The sequence below is a fragment of the Micromys minutus genome (genome assembly GCF_963924665.1).
Source record: "Micromys minutus genome assembly, chromosome: 23".
In the NCBI taxonomy this organism is placed as follows: Eukaryota; Metazoa; Chordata; class Mammalia; order Rodentia; family Muridae; genus Micromys; species Micromys minutus.
Genome location: NC_137958.1, coordinates 31,805,023 through 31,825,781, shown reverse-complemented (window position 1 = coordinate 31,825,781; position 20,759 = coordinate 31,805,023). Strand labels below are relative to the sequence as shown.

Below are 20,759 nucleotides of genomic sequence, written 5' to 3'. Positions count from 1 at the left end.
TGTGTATAGGAATAAACTGAAATCCACTGGTCCTGTTTTCTATTTTGTCTTCTAAAATAATTGTACTGTTTTTTTTTTCTTGAAAACAAGTGAGTACATAGAAATTAGTACATAGAAAGATTTTTTTCCCCTTAAAACTAACACAAGTATGAACTACATCCTAGGTCTCAGGCCCTGGGAGAGAAGGGCACCCTGATCTTAGAAGTTCCGTAAAGTAAACCAATCATTGTTCCCAAATGTAAGCTAGGAAATCAAATCCCAGAATGATTAAAGCATGGCCACCAGCAAAGGGACCATACATCGCTTCCAGAGTTCTGTTCAAATCTAGAGTGAACCTAGGCTTGGGGACTTGAGCTACTTACTCTCCACTGCGTAGGTAGTGCCTGACTACACTGACCCCACAGCGAAGAACTTCCTCTTCAGAGTGTGCAGATGGGCTCAGACTTTTTACTCAAACTTCCTAAGAATTCTCAGAGGGGGATCTGTCTGTCCCTGTCACCCGTTCCACAGACCCCGGTGAGCCTCTCATCCCACAGCAAGCAGAAAGCAGCCTCACCTCTTTCTTTTTCCTCTCCTCCTCCTTCCGTTTCTTCTCCTCTCTTATTTGCGCTAAGCGCTGCTTTTTGCGCTCCAGCTCAGCTTTCAGATCGCTCTTGTCAGACATATTTGCTTCCTTAGAGAAAAGGAGAGAGAGAGACAAAGTCAGAGACTCTCTAAGTAATCTTATCTTTATCATCAGTACAAATTCACTCAACAGGAAATGCAGCGGGCAAAAAAAAAAAAAAAAAAGTGACTTCGGGGCAATGTATCAGTCAGTCTGTGTAGAAGCAGGAAAAGGAACCTAAGGGTTTGGTGTAGCATTGTGTGATTCTTTGCCTATTATGTATCCATAAGTGACTAAAGAAATTCGATGTTGTCATCTGGGTTGAAAAAGAATACCAACTGACTTCCAGGGAAGCAATGCATTTTCTGTACAAGTTTCTTCACAGATAAACAAAAGGAGAGAAGGAGAAAAAGAAGCCTTATGATGACTTCAAGTTTAGATGCTAATGGAGCAATTCATCTCCACGCTGCACAAAGAAAATAGGCTGTCAGGAACCCTAGAGAGTGCCCCGCTCAGATTTCTATGGACTGGATAAACAGTTTTCCACGACGCTTTGACGCTTAGGGAAATTTCATTTTGCCTAACATTACATGCCTCTGGGAAGACAGCTGCTGAAGACCCAACATGCTATTTTTTTCTCCAAACTCCTCCCAACCTGTCACACTTAATTTCATCTCCCGAATAACACTCTTTCTATAAACTTTCATTTGCATACTGAGTGCCGTATTCTTATTTTGGCACACTGACCTCACTCAAAGTAAAGGGCTTTGATGTACACAAGAAATAGGAGCTAACCCTGTGTTGAATTTGGAGGAAAATTCATCCAAATAAAGTTTAATTTTATTTATCACTTTTTTTTTTTAAAAAAAGCACTTATTTTATGTGCATGATTACTTTGCCTGCATGTTTGCATGTGTAGCACATGAGTTCATTGAACCTGCAGAGGTCACCAGAGGATCTTGGATTCTCTGGAACTAGAGTTGCAGGTGGTTGTGAACCCCACGTGTGTTGAGACTTGAACCTGAGTCTTCTGTGATAACAGCGAATGTCCTCACTGCTAAGCCATCTCTCCAGCTCTGAGGACTATAACTTCCATGTGACAATGGCAGTGTTTATGACAATGGTGCTGAAGCAATTTTCAATGCAAGAAAGTTGTAGAAGACTGTTAACAGTTACCAATGATCATACCCTTTTCCATTCTGGAAACACACAAGGAGGAAACCCATAGACGAGAAGGCTGTTCAGCCACTGCATGGTGAAAACCAAGTTCAAGTTTTCCTGTACTATGATTCACTGCACACATCCAAGCCCTCAAGTTTAACCTCAAAGAAATGCCCACCAAAATAAACAGATACACAGCAAAGGTCTGGGAGAATTCGACCACAACACATTGGAGTTTAGTAGAACTAAATAACCTAGAATATCAGGAACACGCAGATGAAGAGGGTATTAGACTGTGCAAAGGTGGAGATGCAGAAAAATGAGAAGCCCGGAGGGTGTGTCCATGAGAAGCGAGGAATCCAAAGAACTGTAAACTTCAGTTGCAGTGCGCATGTGCAGAAAGGCAAAACCTGATAGGATCAGAAAAAGAAAAAAAAAAAAAAAAAAAAAAAACGATGTCTATTTGATAGAAGTGGGACATGACCAATCACAGCACATTTCAGAAAGGGGAGGGGTCAAAATAAAAATGGAAGTTGCTCAGCCCTATACTTGTCCCAGCCTGTATGACAAAAGGAACAGACACTAGAAATTAGGCAGCTGCTGGGAGACTGCTGCCAGCATCTCTCCGCTTCTCCTGCACCTGCACTGGGAAGCAAGGGAGATTCGAATCAGCAGTTGAGATTGTGTCTGGCATGGCCAGAGGATGGATTCCTTCAAGGGGGACTGAGGGATATGGGAGGAAACAATCTACAACAGTTTGGGTTCAAGAGAGGCAAGTACATGACACAAAGAATGGAAAGAGAAGACCAAATGGGAAACAAACAGCAAACAGCAAAGCTTAATCTGTATGCAACAACCTTTGAGCACACCAACATTTGGGCGTCAATGGATAGAAATCATAGCCACACAGCTGATACATCAAAATATTAAAAGGGAGCCCAGGGGCTGAAGATCTGGGATAAATATTGAAGCCCTTCATCTGCACGGGACTTAAAATCTGAACCCCAAATCCATAGGCATGTAGATATCCTGAGGAGGAGAGGAGAGAGAAAGTCATGCTCAAGGGAGACTGTTTATATTAGCTCTACTGGATAGTTGGTGTGGTGAACCATGGAACTAAACAGTTACACGTTTTGTTTTTTTTTTTTTTTTTTTTTTTTTTTTTTTTTTTTTTTTTTTTTTTTTTTTTTTTTTGTTCCTTTCTTTGTTTGGAAAGTGACAGAAATTACAAAAGTTTATCAGTAAAATACTGGTGGCTAACACTATTTAGCCCTGAGATGTGAGATGTCTGGCAGGGGAAAAATGATGGTGTTACTTGCAAAAGCTGTCTGAGGAGCTACCATGCTTGTAGCCAGTGGAGACTAATCTATTGGAATTGATGCAGCTGAACTTTTCCTGTGGTTAAACTATAAGGCATAAACATGAGCAATACCCATTGTGATGGTTTGTATATGCTCTGCCCAGGGAGTGTCACTATTAGGGGTTGTGGTCTTGTTGGAGTAGGTTTGTCACTGTGGGCGTGGGCTTAAGACCCTCACCCTAGCTGCCTGGAAGTCAGTATTTTCCTAACAGCCTTTAGATGAAAAAGTAGAACTCTCTGCTCTTCCTGTACCATGCCTGCCTGGATGCTGCCATGTTCCTGCCTTGATGATATTGGATTGAATCCCTGAACCAGTAAGCCAGCCCCAATTAAATGTTGAATTTTATAAGACTTGTCTGGGTCATGGTGTCTGTTCAGAGTAGTAAAACCCTAACTGAGACAGCCATGTTCTCCTAAACTGAAACCAGACAGGGGAATCTTCTAGACCATTCAGTTTTCCCATCTCCATCTCTCCCCCAACTATTTCTTATGTTCTTCCCAGTCAAAATCTCCTGGCCACACTTTAGCTATGTATTACCATTATTTGGAACACATCACATTTCAAAAGCATCCCATATTGGTTGAGATATTTTTCTCTATTAATTCCCTTCTTTAACAATTTCTTGTACACATACAGTGCCTGCACACATGCAGGCACACACACAAATATATATAATACATTCTGATTACTCTCACCTACCAATTTCCCTTATTTCTCTCCCACTCTAGGTCAGCAACTCTTCCTGCTCCTGACAAATCTCTCATTCCCAAGCCTTTTTGCTTTGTTTTGTGACTCACTGATTTTAACAGGGGCTGTCTGTGTGACCAAGAGTTTGCCATTCTCCACTGGTATCTGATGATGGGCTCATCAGCACATACACATCTGAAGACATTGACTGTCTCTCCTTTAGAATCCAGGGGTAACTAACAGTCCAAGGTGGAGGGATAGGATGCCCCATGAGCTCATTCCCAATCCAGCGGCTCGATCATATACCGTCCACCACAACTGCAAAGTGCAACCACAGGAAGAATTAGCTTGTCTTCTGAGCAAGGAACCAGGATAAGGAAGCAGTCCAGAGCAGGCAGGCAGACAGGTATGTCTGGCAGTGCTAATTACTAATGATAGTATTCTGAGCCATAGAACTAAGACTATTAAGGCAAAAAGGCACCGAAGAGACTAAAAAAGAAAGCGAATTAAGGAGACAGGTGTGAAAACTCATCTTTCTAAGTGTAGCCGAGCCACACCATGCAAGGACTCAACTCTAGAGGGCCTGACTGTGTACTGAGTTTTGGATCCATTCCAAACTAGACACTTAGCATCAATCCCCAAGGGAGTAAGATACCTCAGGAGAGTGCCTCATAAAGGGTTTGGACAATGAATGGGCAGTCACCCATAGTACAGTGCCTTCTGTAAACAGTGGCTTAAATGCAGGGTCAGCACTGACCTCCACAGGATTTCTGAGTGGCCCTGTCAGCCTCATCTCCCTGCACATCAAACAGAGCATCCCAGAGGGAGGCAGGACACAAAATTTGAGGTATGTGAGTTAAAGGGCTCCATGGTTGATTCTGACTGACACTCTCGCCACCCACCCCCCCAAAAAACAGAACATACGAGTCGGAGTCACCCATGCTAACTAATGCTCTTCACACACTTGAGAAGCTTGTCTTTTCCACTTACAGATGGCGAGAGGTCGGGAAGACAGATCATACACATCTCTGAGGACAGGCTTTTCCCTGTCTAATCATAGCATACCCTCTCACCCATTATCCAATTCACGGCTTGCTTCCACTGGGCTTAGGGCCAACTGCAGTTGAATTCATTCTAGGATCAGTCGATGTGCCCCACCCCCACGCCAGCTCGGCTTTCCATAGCAGAGTTTCCCCGCTCTCACCTCCTTTCACCCCAGTGTCTCTCCTGCTGTACTCCTTTCCCTTTTGTCTATTGCCAAACGCACCCTTCCCACAATTCCTCGGCCTCCCACATCTTGTCTCGCACTGCCAAACCTTCTGATTTCAATATAATGGAAAACAAGCCCACCTCACCTTTTCTGTTTCTTCCCTACCTAATGACACTGACTCCAAAACAGATAGTTTAAAGTTCAAATCATCTGCTCCATGTGGTCTGGATCCCAAATGCCAATCAGCAGCCAGTCCAGTGGTTTAGAGATTCAAACTGCCAGGATTATGACCTCAGTTAATGCACCAATGTAAGCAATGACACATATTAACTCATGGGAGTTTACTTCTTTTCTGCCAACACCCTTTCCCTCCACCCCTGTCCTGGATAATTTATGTCAACTTGACACAAGCTAAGGTCATTTGAGAGGAGGGAACCTCAACTAAGAAAATGCCTCCACAAGATCAGATAGACAGTAGGCAATCTTGCAGTGGATTTTTGTTTTAATTAGTTATTTGCGGGGGAGAACCCAGCCCATATGGTGAGTAGTACCATCCCTGGGCTGGTCGTCCTGGGTCCTGTGAGAAAGCAGGCTGAGCAAATCATGATGAGCAAGCCAGCAAGCAGCACCATCCATGGCCACTACTTCAGCTCCTGCTTCCAGGTTCCCTGCCCTGACTTCCTTTGCTGATGAACAGTGCTGTGTGGAAGTGAAAGCCAAATAAACCCTTTCCTCCCCAGTTACTTTGGCCATGGTGTTTCATCAGAATGACAGTCCCTCAAACTCAGACATCCACCTCTCTGTATTTCTATTTTTATCAATTATTAGCAGCATTAATTTTTGTGCAAAACCTAGCTCACATCCCCAGTTCCACTCTACTTCATTCAGAGACTCCAACAATCACTTACAACATGCTGCCAGAAGAGTAAGTGTACACCTTACAGGCATAACACATTACTGAGTTAATATTAGAAGCCCAAGAACCAGGAAAGTCAATCCATGTGCTTGAAAGTCTAAGCCAATTAGGGAGGGGAGGGCAGGACAGAAAGATCTCCACCTACAAGAGTTTACAAATGAAGGAAAGGCAAAAGAGTTGATGAGAGGTGTGACACCAAGAAAAAAAAACTATTTTAAAAGTTAAATGCATTAAATGCAGTGACTTAATTCTTCTGTGAAAATAGGAATCACGTAAGAATCCAGGCAGACCACCACCCATTTGCCCCCCAGGGATTGTGAGTTTCAACAGAGGCCAGAATGGGAGAAGAGGGACATAGGAAATGAGACAGTGAAAGAAAAGGATAAAGCCCAAGAGAGGAAGGAAAGCACAGTCAAGTCATGGTTCCCCGAGCTCCCCTGCCGTCACCTGCACCGTTCCGAAACCCATCCATACCCACAAGGAAATGCAAACCTTCAGTGTGTGCAGGAATATGACCCAACACCTTTACGTTCATGTCCTTATGGTTCATTCCCACTGAGAACCAAGAGTCTGCAGGAGAAGCCACAGGATTAGCTCAGTTTACACAGCTGCCCAGTAACAGCTCCTCCCTAGGCTGAGCTTCCGAACAATACAGGATCTCTATTTCCTTTGGCTGTCTAGGTTGGCAGCAGCTGGAGATTCCATTTCTAATGCTGGCATGCACAAATGTGTTTTTAAGCTTAAGGTTGGAATTCTATAAGGTTTAAGTCATGCCTAGCGGTTGCCAGATGCATTGAAAAAACACACAGCAGTAAGTTCTCATTTCCTGCCTGAAAGCTGTGGCTCTCCTCAGCTCCTCCCTAGCAGGTATTGGACTTTCCATCTGCCGCCAGGTATGTGTAAGACATCTGATAATTGACGGACTTGTTGCACTTTTCTGTCTTCTCATGAACTACAGCTCAGTCTACTCGGATGGGAAACCAAGCCATGATACCAACCACTAACATTAACCCATTTTCACAGCTCACAATAAAAGAAAACAAAACACACCAGATATGTCAGAAAGGAGTAGGCTTAAAAAGATTTACGAAGGATGTATAATATTTTTCAGGTTGTTGTAGCACTGAACAAGGATCTCAGAGCCTTGCATTTGAGAGACATGTGCTCCACCATGGAGCTAAATTCCCAGCATGCTTTCCAGAACCAAGTGTGTGCCTGCAGACGGGTATGTGGAGGCCAGAGGATAAAGTCTATGGTCATTCTTTAAGTACTACCCACCTGTTTTCAGAGACTGGGTTTATCTACCAGCCTGGAATTCAAGTATGCTAGGCTGGCTAGCTGGGGAGCCCCAGGGATCTGCTTGTCTCTACCACTTGAGCTCTGGGATCAGAAACACATGCCGCCATGCCCAGCCTTTAGTTGATTGTGAAGATTCAGGAACTTGATCTCAGGTCCCCAAGGCAAGCTCTTTATCAAGGAAGCTACCTTTCTAGCTGTTTTCTAGATTCTACACCCAACTGGTAGACTGTGAGAATACTGAAAATATTCATTTCATGATAGGACAGTATCCAGACCTAGTGATACTGTACAAGAGAAGGTCTCAAACATTTTGTTTGATATACCTGCTTACACCCTCCTCATAAAATGAACTTAGAAAATATCAAATACCTTAAATTTTTTTTGATCATATCTACTGACATGAACCATGTTAACTCCTAAAGCTAATAACATGTAATTGTGCTTAATAATTATAGAACAACAAATGTGACATTTTTAATTTTTAAAATATTGTCTTTTAAAACAGAAAATATTAAAAAAATGGTGAAACTTTTTTTAAAGATATCTTTTAAATATCTGAATAGAAAGCAGGTGGATTCTCCCAGCTGCTTCTGTGTGGTCTGTTGTGACCTGGTATTTTAGTTGGAGTACAGGAAGAACATCTGGCCTCCCATAGTGATACAGTCTGAGAAAGACAGCCTCAAGTAGCCTCTTCAGGTAATTGTGGGCTTTCTCTGATTTTACACCAAAAGTCAACACGGAACACAGTTCCTTAAAGGTTAGCTGCAACATGAATATAAATCACATCAACCAATATACAGTGTGCACTGAACTTTTTTTTTTTTACACTCAAGTCCAGATCTTTCTTGCACTAAGAATGAATCTTTTAGCAATGTGTGATTTTCTAATGTTATATAATTGTTATTTGGGGGAAAGAATCAATAAATGGAGAATGTTGAAATTTTGCAAACTCAACTGTTGACACACTTCACTATGGAGTATGCAAGAATCCAAACTGAAGTCTGTCGCTACCAATGTATTGCAGAACTCTCAAGTTCATGGTGTGGCAGGTCAAAGCTCCCTTCAGTTTTATTGTGTGCTTAATAGTTCACATTTTATTATTAGCAAACCATTACAGACAGCTGTGCTCTCCTAGACACAAGCTCAGGAATGGACTTTTTAGAAAACGTCCTCTCCAAACCAGGGCCTTGTATATTCTATGTGTCTGTCTCCCTTCTAGCTTTACTACCAAGCTCCTTCCCCATCCCTGAAAGGATGTCTTGGCCTTTCCCTGAGGTAACCAAGTGAGAAAAAAAAGATCATCTTTGTGCTATGAGAACTTTCCCCCAAATGCCCCATTTTCTCTAACTACTCTTCTATGTACCATATTCTGAGCTCACAAATTTTCCCAATATTTCTAAATCATTTTGGTTTGTTAAACTTTTGAATCCCCAAATTCATAGTCTGTTTGTTGCTGTTTCAAAGCAAAAACAAAAACAAACAAACAAACAAACAAAAAAACAAGTAGTTAAAGTATTTATGGCAGGCAAAGGCAATATTTTGAGCCCACAATTCAAACTATCACAAGGCATTTTGTTCTGACAAATGTTGGTAGGCAACAGTTAAGTTTTGCATTTTCTTCATCATATAATAGTATTTGCTCCAAAGAAGGAATGTTCAGGAGTCTTCCTGCTTGTGTGCATGAAGAACAGTCTTAAGTACACATGAGTTTCTTTTCAAGCTGTGATTGCATAGCAGTGGAGTTTGCTACCATCACCAGTGATGTGATACCCCTGCCTGGAGTCACACTTAGGCACCAGCAATTAAACTCAAGATTTCTTGATCCTCCTTGCAAATACCATTACAATGAAGAATGCCAGTGTGTAGCTCTATGGTAAAGCTCTTGTCTGCTTGAGCAAGTCCTGGGATCCCCTCCAAATACCTAAACAAAGACTTTTTCTGGGTCCCCATTCCCTGTCTTCCCTCAGGACATGCACACATGCTTTAAGCCAAAGGAAAGCCTTCTTAAAAGGCTTTTGGAGTGGACACTATTTGGTCTACTTTCAGTTCAGTCTTTCTGTCACACTATAGCAAGTCCTCATGGAAGAACATGGGGATTTCAGTGAAAGCCTTTGCCTGTGAAATTTGCAAGCACGTCATCAAAACCATTATTGGGTGGTCTTCAGGACTCCATGAGTTTTATCTACCTAGAAAAAAAATCTATTTTCTTCAACAGACAACTATTCTATCTCTACATAGACACAGAATTGAGAACATCAATATTGTTTCTACATATCTTCCAACTGTATTCTTATAAGATCTTAACTAGGAAATGATTTTCAAAGTAAGTCTTTTCTTTGTCTGTGATGCATTTTTGAGGTATGTTTATGACTGTCATGTCTATAGACTATCACCAGTACTTCTTTCTTTGCTTCCTGAATCTGAGCAGCCAAATTGCCTGCTTAAGATAAAATTTGAGCATTGGAAATTGCCATGTATTAGACAGGAGAGACTCAAGCACTCAGCCCAGAGGCCCATTATACTAGAGAACAAAATCAATCCATAGGGAATCTGTCCTCATCTAGTTAACAGAGTCGGGATGAGAGCTCTTAAATTTTAAAGGACCCGAAAGCCATTGTTATCTTTGCCAAAAAGTTGAAAAATCTCAGTCTTATTTCTGACCCCTACAGTGCATTTCATTAACTGAGAGATTGGGCATGATTCTCTTTGTAAAAAGGAATTGTCCCTCAATTAAGAGAATCAGCCATTCGGGTCTGAGAGTATTTCCCCTCAGGAAATACTCAGATGATATCAAGAGTCCTTAGAAAACGAGAGTTTCAAGTAGAATCTTTGAATGCCTACAAACACAGAGCAGAGATAGAGCAGTTGGACAACTCTAGAGAAGTATTGTAGAATTGTATCTTATGAGATTAGGGCAGGAGATGCTCCTACTCCCAACCACCTAATCCCACCTTATCACCCTGGCATTCCCCCGCACTGGGTAAATGAGCCTTCACAGGACCAAACCTTCTCCCCCTATTGATGCCAGACAATGCTCTGCTACATATGTATCTGGATTCATGGGTCTCTCCATGTGTACTCATTGGTTGGTGTTTTAGTCCCTGGGAGCTCTGGGGATTTGGTTGGTTGATTTTGTTTTTCTTCCCATGAGGTTGCAAACCCTTTCAGCTCCTCAGTCCTTTCTCTAGGTCCTCCATTTGAGTCCCCTTGCTCAGTCTCATGGTTATCTGTAGGCATCCTGGTGAGGAGGAGGAGGGGGATAGGAGAGGGGGTAAGGGGATAACATTTGAAATATAAACACATAAAATATCCAATAAAATTATTTTAAAATTACTTTTTATTAGTCTATTAAGCAGGGTTTCAAAATTTTATATGTCTGATTAATTGAAATAAATAAGTGTTGTATACATTAAAAAAAAAAAAGATTGGGGCAGAAAAGGAATGAGAAAACAGAACCTCAAGTAAGGGCATGGGAGCCCTGTAGGGAATGTCAAAAGGGAAATTAGTAGGAGGAGTGATAAAATGCTTGCAGAGGATTCTTGAATCAAAACTTCTGAAGGAAATGAGGCATCTGCTTTAGTTAAGTACAGGGCCAGACAACTAAACCAAGAAGCCTGGCACTTTACAGAAGAAAGCATATCTCTCTAGTTCTAGAGATGCTAAAGTTCATCAATATAAATAAATAAATAAATAAATAAATAAATAAATAAATAAATAAATAAACCAATTTCAACCTATGTGCTCTCAAGAAACTTGAAATGGTAGTGTCTCCATAAACCATGATGTAAGTTTCATTTGGAACTGGCATGTTAGCTCCCCAGCACCACACTAGACCTACAGTAGGCAGAAAAACACATTCCATGTCAAGTCGACAAAGTGGTTCTGGCCTATTGGCTTTTATGTGGTTTTCTTTTGTGGTGCTGGCTCATACTATTTGCTGAAAGCCTACTTGCAAGAAACAAATACAAACTCTTACACATCCATGGCTTTATTTGCATGCATGGCAAAACATGCCATGATATCTGCTAAGCATGAATAAGACAACTACATATTGCACAGAGTTTTCAGAGCCCTCTGGCCCACAGATCACCAACCTTGTTTCTAGACATCAACAACACCACATGTGAGCTTCTTTTTTTTATTACTGGGAATTTCCTTGAGCTCCTCTGCTTCTGGCCAGGTGGCTATGGTTGTAAAGTCTATTGTGAGGGACTCTTTCAAGCAACCTGATCCAAGTATTTAACAAATCTCCTTAAACAATGTAACTATATTCTACATTCTTGATCATGCCACACAGACATGTTTCAACAGTCCAATAAAATATGTAAAATTTGCAGTCTTGCCATGCCTTATTCAGATCTATTCACATCACCCATTGATACTCTCCACCATTGCTCATCTGCTGGTCCCTATACTCTCTTAATCTTGTATTTCCTTCTTGATAGACTTTCTTCCTTAATGTAAACCCTCCACAATGATAACATGGTTTTTGGTCACCCAAATCTGATGGATAAACTTCAGTCATTACAACATATGTATAGTATGTATCCACGTTCTACGTCACTGTGCACTTTTCCTCATCTCCTCATCCATAGACCTATACTTTCTGCCTTCATTCCACGCCTTGATAAATTTCAAAAGAAACATTTTTCTCATTGCCCACTTCCTAAGAACTCCTGTTCACCTTTTGCGTCTTAACTCAAGCAGACTCTCAAGAAGGCTTTTGTAAGCCATCAAATGTGGGAGAGGAATAACATATTTTCTTTCTATCTTCAATTAACTATAACAAACAACAGATGAAGAATGCAAAAATTATAGTTTTATTTATATAAGTTTTGCATGATATAGGAGACTTCTATGGGACTGAAGACATAAGTAAATAGTTAAACTTGTGTTTTTTAATAGAGATTTGATGAAGAATAAAGAGTCCCTGTCAGGGCTGGTATAATGAGTCTGCTGGTTAGAGAGATTACTGCAGTGCTTAACAACCACAGGTTGGAAGGGATTACCTGAATCCCCTTCCCACCACCCACAAACACAGTGGCATGCACACCCACACATACGAATGAATGAATGTATGAATAAATAAATAAACAAATAAAATGTAATTAAATTTTTTTGAAATGGTATAAACAAAGGGTGATAATTTAGACCCATTGTTCAGGTTCCACTCTGTATCCTTGGTGAGAAATAAGGATGAAATTTTGTTCTGCATATAGGCAGGGACATGTCTCATATGAGAGTACCACTTTGAAGGAGAGCACCTTATCATACAAGCTGTTTCTCACATTTCACCAGTTTAGTGCCAGAATATGTGGGATTATATCCTGACCATGTCAGAAACATGGGCCAAGCATTCCTCAAAGGTGTCCTTGGCATCCTATGCAGGACAAAATGGGGGTATGTACTACCATGCTACTGACATTCTGTCGGTGACCTTTCCCCTTCTGATACAGCTTCTCATACAAGGGCCAAGGCTAAGTGAGCAATGCACCTGTAGTACCAGCCAGTGAGCTCAGGTAAACATCTCTTGAGCTACTGCTAAACAATCACTACAAAGGAATGCAAACTTTTCCATGCTTTTACCAAAACATCAGGAATCTTCCAATCACCATCTTCTCTAGAGGGCTGTGCATTTTAAAGAACAAATTTAAAGAAATTCCCTGGTTATGTAAAAACAAACAAACAAACAAACAAACAAAAGAATAGAAAACAAAGCACAACCAAAGCCACTTTATTTCCATGGTGAAGGAAACGCCACACCCATTCCAACAACACTTCACCCATTAAACTGTCTTTTATTAAATTACTACCACTATCTGTCCATTGATTCAACTTTTTTCTGCCTGCTTTATATTTTTAATCTCTATTTTCTGACTCCAAATGGGTTAGATAGCAAAACCCATTGAATTGATAATTAACAGCCTCTATTGTTTAAGCTCAAGTAATAAATTCAGCAGTCTAGAATTTAGTGCCCCAAATGCATTAGAATAAATTATCAAGCTGAAGGCTGGTTTTTCTTTTTAAAGCTTTAAAAATAATCTGTGCTTCAGAACAGTATTCTTTGTTGTACTTGAGATGCTTTCTCTGAGTTGCTAAGATGATAAATGAATGTATCTAAAAATAAGTGACATTCAACCAACCTGGGGAATCATCTTAATGTAACTGTTAACAAGCAAAACTTTATAACTCACTATTTTTAGTTGTAACTAAGATTCCCCAGCTTGATGTTCTTAGACATGGGCCATATTTTTGTATGAAACAAATTAGATTCTGACAGCATCAGCAGGTAGACCTGTCTTTCTTGGTCTTCTCTCCTGGTATAGAATGTTGGCAAGTCTATGAAACAGCAAGGACCACCAAACCCCACAAAACATACAATAGAGAAACAGAGGTGTGAGAAGAGCATAGAGAATATGTCCAAAGCAAACCACTTTGATATTAAAGCCCACTCTTCACAGTGCAGACTCTTACAGACTGTGTATGCTTAGAGCCACATTTTTCTCTGTCCTTTGACCCACTTTTGTGGTCTTAGCATTTAATTGGGTTGGTCGTTCTCCTTCCTCTATTTTGTTTCTTGGTTGCAGTCATTTGCATTGTGTCAGCACTTGTCCTTCCAGCGTTTCTCTATGGAGTCTACAAAGAAGGAGCCTACAACACAGAGCCAGCCAGAGCTTTGTAAATCAATGGTGTGTGATGACTCACTTGTCACTGCACATTATGCTTGTGACTTGATGTCTAATGTAGATGTGCATTGGTTGTGTGCTTATTCGTTGCCTTGGTTTATTGAAGCCAGAGCTTCACAGAGTAGGGGATCAAACACATTACAAAAGAAATAAGACACAAGGGAGCCTAGGTGAGTGATGCTTCCCATGCAGAGGAGGTGGGGTGGGGTTAGGGAGGGTGATGCATCTGGAGGATGAGTAATTTGATTTGGATGCAACATTAAGTACAAAAGTGGTGGGAGATGTGAAGATGGGAATGAGATCCAGGGTTAGACCCCTGAGGTTGACTTAGCCACCACTCTAGTTTGCCTAGAAATCCAAGGGAACCTGAAAGAGGGGGAGGTCTTTAGACACTACACCTAGGTCAGTGGTTGCCCTACAGCAAGAGGTAAGCTATTCGATGCTCCAAGAGAATCTGTCACTCTCTGCAAGTAGAAGAGGAACAGAAGAACTCCACTATGTACAACACTAGGTAACTTACTTCTCACACAAAGTATGCACCACACCATCCTTTTAAGACAGGGATTCCAGTTCATTGCAGAGTGTTGAAATCGTGTTAGTGGACATGGACAGGCATTCTGGTTATGAACAAATTAGAAGCATTACAACAGATGCTAAAAGTAAATACTGTTTCATGGTGTTAGCATTCAGCAGGCGAGCCCACCCACATGATTTATTATTGTTTGTGGAGGTTAAATGAAGAAATCATTATCATTTCTACGATTAATGCATTTTAAATCTGTCTCTCCTCTTGTTCTTTCTCAATGACTTTCTTGGTGCGGATAATCCTGAGTCCTGACATTTACGCAGGATATCAGGGTGAGCAGAAATGGCTGATGACCAAGGAGACTGAGACAGCTCTGACTCTCTTAGTAGCCACTATCTGGTGTTTACTATCTGGGTGCACATGGGGCAACCAGGAGACTGCATTTCTCCCAGCAAGTTGAAAGTTGGCATATTATGCTTGTGACTTAATGCATAATGTAGACGTACACTGGCTGTGTGTAACATATAAGTCACTCACAGGGCGCCGAAAACCTCCCACAGAATTCCCAAATCAGTCATGTCTACTTATTTAAATCGACCAGCAAACAGAAAGGAGGAAACATAAGCAACGTTGCTGAAAAGTAATGCTTAACCTACATTTGTAACTATTCCAGTATCTCCACAGAATTAGAGAAACCCCGTACTTCCCTGCCAGGCATGCGGAAGCGGGACGTGCTCTTGCAGAGAGTGTGTCAGCACAGATGCTGAGTGATCTAGGCTTTGGGGATTGGCCATTTGTCCAATCAGCACAATCTTTATACCCTTTTAGGAAGCAAATGGCCAGCTGAAAAGCCTCTACAAATTCCCCAGCCGAGACCTGGCAGAGCATACTGCATTTGAATGGCTAACTCCATGGTATGAGACAGCATTCAGGACAGACTTACCCCGTTCTTAAAAAGGCGTAAGCTTGCCTGATACTAGTGCATTTTTTTTTTCAATTCAAATACTTTAATTTAGCTACAGCCATTTCCAACCATCTGTCTCTCTGAGTGAACATAGGCATGTATATATTCGATTTGAAAGAGAACAAGTTTTGGCAGAAAGGATTGTAAGGAGGAATCTTATCATGTCAAGGAGTGACAAAATATGCAAAGTAGCAATTGAACGAGTTATTCTATCTCTTTTTCTCTAGCAGGCTGCCCTATTCTAGGTCACTCCTTGGCTTAATATCAACTCAATTAGGTGCTTCCCAACCAATCACAGGGTTGCAAAATATCAGAATAGATACACAGATGTAACGTCTCCAGCTTGAGTAACAGGTAATGAATGATATTAAGGAACTCTGGAAGAATTTGGAAGTTGTGAATGGTTACTTACTGCCAAGCTTTTGAAGCCAAACAAACCAGAGACTGCATCTCTCCCAGCAAGTTGAAAGTTGACATATTATTTTCGTGACTTAATGTATAATGTAGACACACACTGGCTGTGTGTTTATTCATTGCCATGGGGTTGGGGGACTTGGGCTATACAAGAATGATCTAGAAATTCAAGGCTAAAATCTATACCTTAGTGATGCCTGTGTGTACATTAATTGCTAGCTCATATCACATCCATATCCATGGTTTCAGGACGACACATCACACTTCCTAGTCATATATGAGCATGCATTCATATAGGTGTACAGAAGTTAACCCCAGTTTCGTCTGAGAGGCCAGAACATACTTCTCCCCTCAGATTCAATCTCTGCTGTACAAGTGACTCTGCACAAGGGTAGGCTGTGATCTAAAGAAAAGTAGGGTGTTCTGCCTGATGTAAGAGAAGAGAGAACTCCATGGGTGTTTAGCATGAGGTCCTCCCGCAAGGCAAGAAGAGTCACATTACTGTATAAAGCAATCATTAGAAGTTAATTTCTTTAGTTATCTTGCCTTTACTTTTTAAATTTTTATAAGCTTTATTATAAAAAGAAACACCCTTGAAAATCAATAAAGACATCACACACAAAAATTAACTCGACTCAAATTCCTGATGAGGTTCTATACACTTAGCATGGACATTCCAAACACAAGCTGGGGAAATTTCCCATTAAAATGTATACCTTCAGAATCAAATATCTTTTATGTACTTTTTACCGCCCAAACCAAAGGTCCCATAAAAGAATTCGATCTGAAAAAATCAATTATCTTTATTTCATTTATTTCATGAGTTATTTTATAACTCATGTCCATTGCCTACGTTCTGTTCTTCCCCATTCCCTAACAGCTTTTCTTCATATCATACTATAACCACATGTGCAAAGTATGTATACATATATGTGCACATACATACACATATTATTGGCAAGATTCTGTATACAATAGAGAAACACGTGGTTTTAAATAAAACATTTAACCAACTCTCAAATATGCTTTTTTTTTTTGGCCAAAGACTTAGAAGCTCCAACAGTCTCATCCATAATACTAAATTTGTCTTTATGCTGTGTTAATTTATGTCTTTATGTTAATTAACCAAATGACAACTTCCTAAGGCCCTATCAAATAAAAGCGTTGCTCTGAGTACACTGCAGAACTTTACACAAATGATCAAAATAGAGCCTGTCTCCAAAAAAGTTTGTAAGATGGTTGGGTGGGAAAACTCCGGAAACACAGCCTGGGAAGATGTGATAAAGTGCATGCTGTGGCTCAGCACACTGCACACAGGAAGCTGTAGCTGGAAACACAAAGTGGGCTCTGTGAAGGGACAGTGGCAGCAGCCAGACACTGACATGTGCTCAGTGTGGGAACTGGGAAACTGAGGGTGGAGGGCAGTAGGAGCCAGTCACAGAAGTGAAGTGCTGTCTTCAGGAAAGTACAGTTCAAAGAGCCTGCAGCATATGGCTGAATGGCTTCGGGGGCTAGAGAGTCAATGAGCATTAAGTTATCCGCTGAGGCTATGAGGGGGCCAGGGCAATTAGTTTTGCTTTCTGATCCTGTTGCAATGCAGAAGAAAAATATGTGTTTTTTTAAAAAAATAATTAATAACCTTGAAAGATTCAAGTGTTTGCACATTAAGTCTATGCTAGCGAATTCAGTGTGTTAACCAATCCCAACAACTCAAATTAACACTTCCTTACATATCACACCTTTGCTTTATAGCAGGAAAATGTGAGAAATGACGTTTCAAAGTGGATGCCCTGCCACGTCTAGTATACATTCTTTGCATAATATAAGCATTCAGGGTGTAAACTCTATCTCCCAACTCATCTCATGGTTTTCCGTTTTTCAACCCAGAAACGGTACAGTTGGAGGTAGGGAATATAGGCTTATGCTTTAGAAACAATATAGTTGTTTGTGCCTGCTTTTATAGGTTTTAGTTTTTCTATGTAGCCTTGGCTGTCTTAGAACCCACCCTGTGGACCAGGCTGGCTTTACACTTAGATCTGCCTGCTTTTGTCTTCCTGTACCGGGATTAAAGGTATGGGCCACTACTGCCTGACTTCTCTTAAGATGTGTTTGTGTTTCTTTAAAAATTATGCATGTGTATTATGAGGTGTGAGCATTTGATTTGAAGTGCCCATGAAGATTAGAGGTATCAGAGCCCCTGGAACTGGAGTTACAAGCAGTTGTGAGCCACTCCACAAAGGGGTGCTGGGAATTGAACTTGAGTTCTTTGAAAGAGCAGCAAGTGTTCTTTCTTATCCATTAGACCACCACTTAAGCCCCTTAATTTTCAGTGTATCTCAAGGAGAACTGAGGCTCTTAACCTCCTTAGTGTGGGTGCCTGGGCATGTGTAACCACATCTAGGTTTTGTTCTGTTTTGTTTGTTTTGTTTTTTGATTAATGACTTATAGAGGCTGTCATAACAAGCTTTTGTCAGCAACACCTGATACTCTGACACCTCTCTTATGGCTAGTAGCAATTTAATGAATACTTATTGAAGAAACTAATGAATGAATGAATGAAAGGAAGAATGGATAAATATTGCAATCCAAACAATTAGAAGGGAAAGGAAGTTGAAACAGACCACTGCACTTAATGTTGAGTTTTGTGCCAGGCCTCATGTTTGGGTTGGCTCCAAGTTCACAGCAGGACCTGACCAGAGCAGGGTGATTACTATATGGACAAAGGATCTCCATGTTGTTGACTGAGTTACAATTGGTAAGCATCCTCACAGGTGTCTGGCAAGAAAAACTCCTTGGATGTAGCCATTTGCTAGTGTGCAGCCCACAAACTTTGTGCTGTTCCCTTCAAACTTCTTCCATTTTGCATTGAAGAACTGAGGTTTGCGGTGGTGATGACATACACCTATAATAATCCTGACAATGAGGAGGTAGCAAAAGGTTCAGAAGTCCAAAGGCAACATGAGATCCTGTCTCAAAAACAAACAAGAAAAACAAGACAAGAAAAACAACTTCTCTCCTGGCAATGGGCAAAGAGGTACCATGTTGGTGGTGGTGTTCTTATATCAGTCAGAGCAGAGCAGGTGGCGGTCTTTTGTTTATCCTATCTTGATGCCTGTCTTGTTGGCCAAGCTGTTTTATGGCTAAGACACATAAAAATCAAATCCAGGTATCGAAGGGTCGGAGGTTGAAGACAGACAGGCCTGTGTTCAGCCCTTTCACATGGTGTGGGTGGGGAAAAACAACCATAGATGTCTTCCATCCCATAGCACAGGCGGGCCATAGACACACAGAGCTCTGCCTACCACCATGCAGTGCTGCATGGGAAGAGGAAGACAGACAGAGACCTGCAGACTGCTATGTCACCTACAGACATGCCCTCTGGCCCACAGCAGACTCTCCATTGTCAAATGTTCCCTGTAATGCTGATTATTTTATAAGTCCACACTACAAGCATGTGGACTTTCCAACTTTCTGGAACCCACAAGCAGAATGTCTCCATGATTTAACAATGAATTTGTACCCTATTTAATTTTAATTTAACATGATTTCAACAGACATGAATAGCCAGGCTAGAATACACGCCAGATTGACACTCTTGTGATCTTTAAACTATAGTCACCTAAGAAGCCCAAAGAGTGTTGTATGAATGTCTCATCATTCTAGTGTGTCAACCTTGAACCAGGCATTTTTCAGGAACAGATAGAAAATAGACTCTACAGCATGATCCCATATTAGATTCAGACTTGGGCTGTCACTTACTTGGTAGATTGATTGCCTAACATGTCAGCATAATATCAAATTTGGTGTGGCGATGAACTTAAGATGTAGAAGCAGGAGGTTAAGATGTACATGGTCATCCTAACCTACATTTCAAATTGGAGGCCAACTAGGGAAATGTAAACTCATCCCCACAAAACCCAATGTCAAGAATTACTAAACCCATGTTAGTTGAGGCCCAAACGCCCAACGTGTCAATTCCTTCATCCCTGTAAGTCAATGTTGTGTTGAACATACCAAAATAAAGTTGAAAATGAACCATTTAAGGAATGGAAAATTAATTGAGATTTATCCTTTCAAGTCTTGTCACAGCACTAGAAAATGTATACTCTTGCATACTCTTGACATTAATTCCACTTTATAGATGAAGAAAACAAGGAACAGGAGGACAGAATTGCTTGTCAAGGTTGAATGAAGAGTAAGCAGTGGATTTGAACTTCAGTTCCTAGTCATGATAATTCCTTCCAACTGAATCATAAATACTTTATGTTCTCTTTCTATCTCACATCAAATCTAAGAACAAAAGAGGAGAATGAGGATTAAAACACTAATAGAAATGGTTTTGCTACAATAAAACTGAAGTCTGCATGGCTGACAAAGTCAAAGGAAGGAATGTTCAGAAAAATGAGTATTGGTCTTAGCGAGGACAGTCTAAGTCCTAAGCAAATATTCTTGACTGAAATTGAAAAAATGCTAAAGAAAGAAAGCTAATTTTAATATTACACATACTTTATTAATTATCAACAAAATCCAGATATGTAGGCTCATTCTTCTGATAACCTATTTTCATCATGGTACTAACAATTTCTATGCATTAAATATTTTGAAACAGAAACAGGCATTCTTTCAGGCGCTACTGGAGTGGGATGATGTCATTAGAGCAGGTGTTTAGGAAGTGGTTGTCATCATCCTAGGCAGCTCCCATGCAAGTCCTCTTTCCTTCCAGTGTTGTTTTTGCTGTTGTCAATCACAAAATTGTTATGCACTGTTGCCATAAAATATTATTTAAGGAGCCACTAACATAACATAAAGTCAGGCTCTGCAATTGGCTCTCTCCAGAAAAGCTTGCCATGAGTCACCTCACAAAAGCAGTGCCTATCAGGTATGTAATGTTGCAGCAATTATGGGAGGGTAATTCAAGATGGATTTGAATG

General features: G+C 40.8%; 1 protein-coding gene across 6 annotated transcripts in view; it reads right to left on the bottom strand.

The window, feature by feature from the left end:
* Positions 1-664, bottom strand: part of DYNC1I1 (dynein cytoplasmic 1 intermediate chain 1) — a gene marked incomplete at its 5' end in the record, with an annotated part of 260,581 nt that extends 259,917 nt beyond the window's left edge. For all 6 annotated transcript variants that reach the window (XM_080936204.1, XM_080936205.1, XM_080936206.1 and 3 more), the window contains one exon: positions 557-664. In XM_080936204.1, coding sequence (XP_080792330.1) covers positions 557-664 — 108 coding nt within the window. The remainder of the gene's footprint in view (positions 1-556) is intronic.
* Positions 665-20,759: the final 20,095 nt, after the last annotated feature.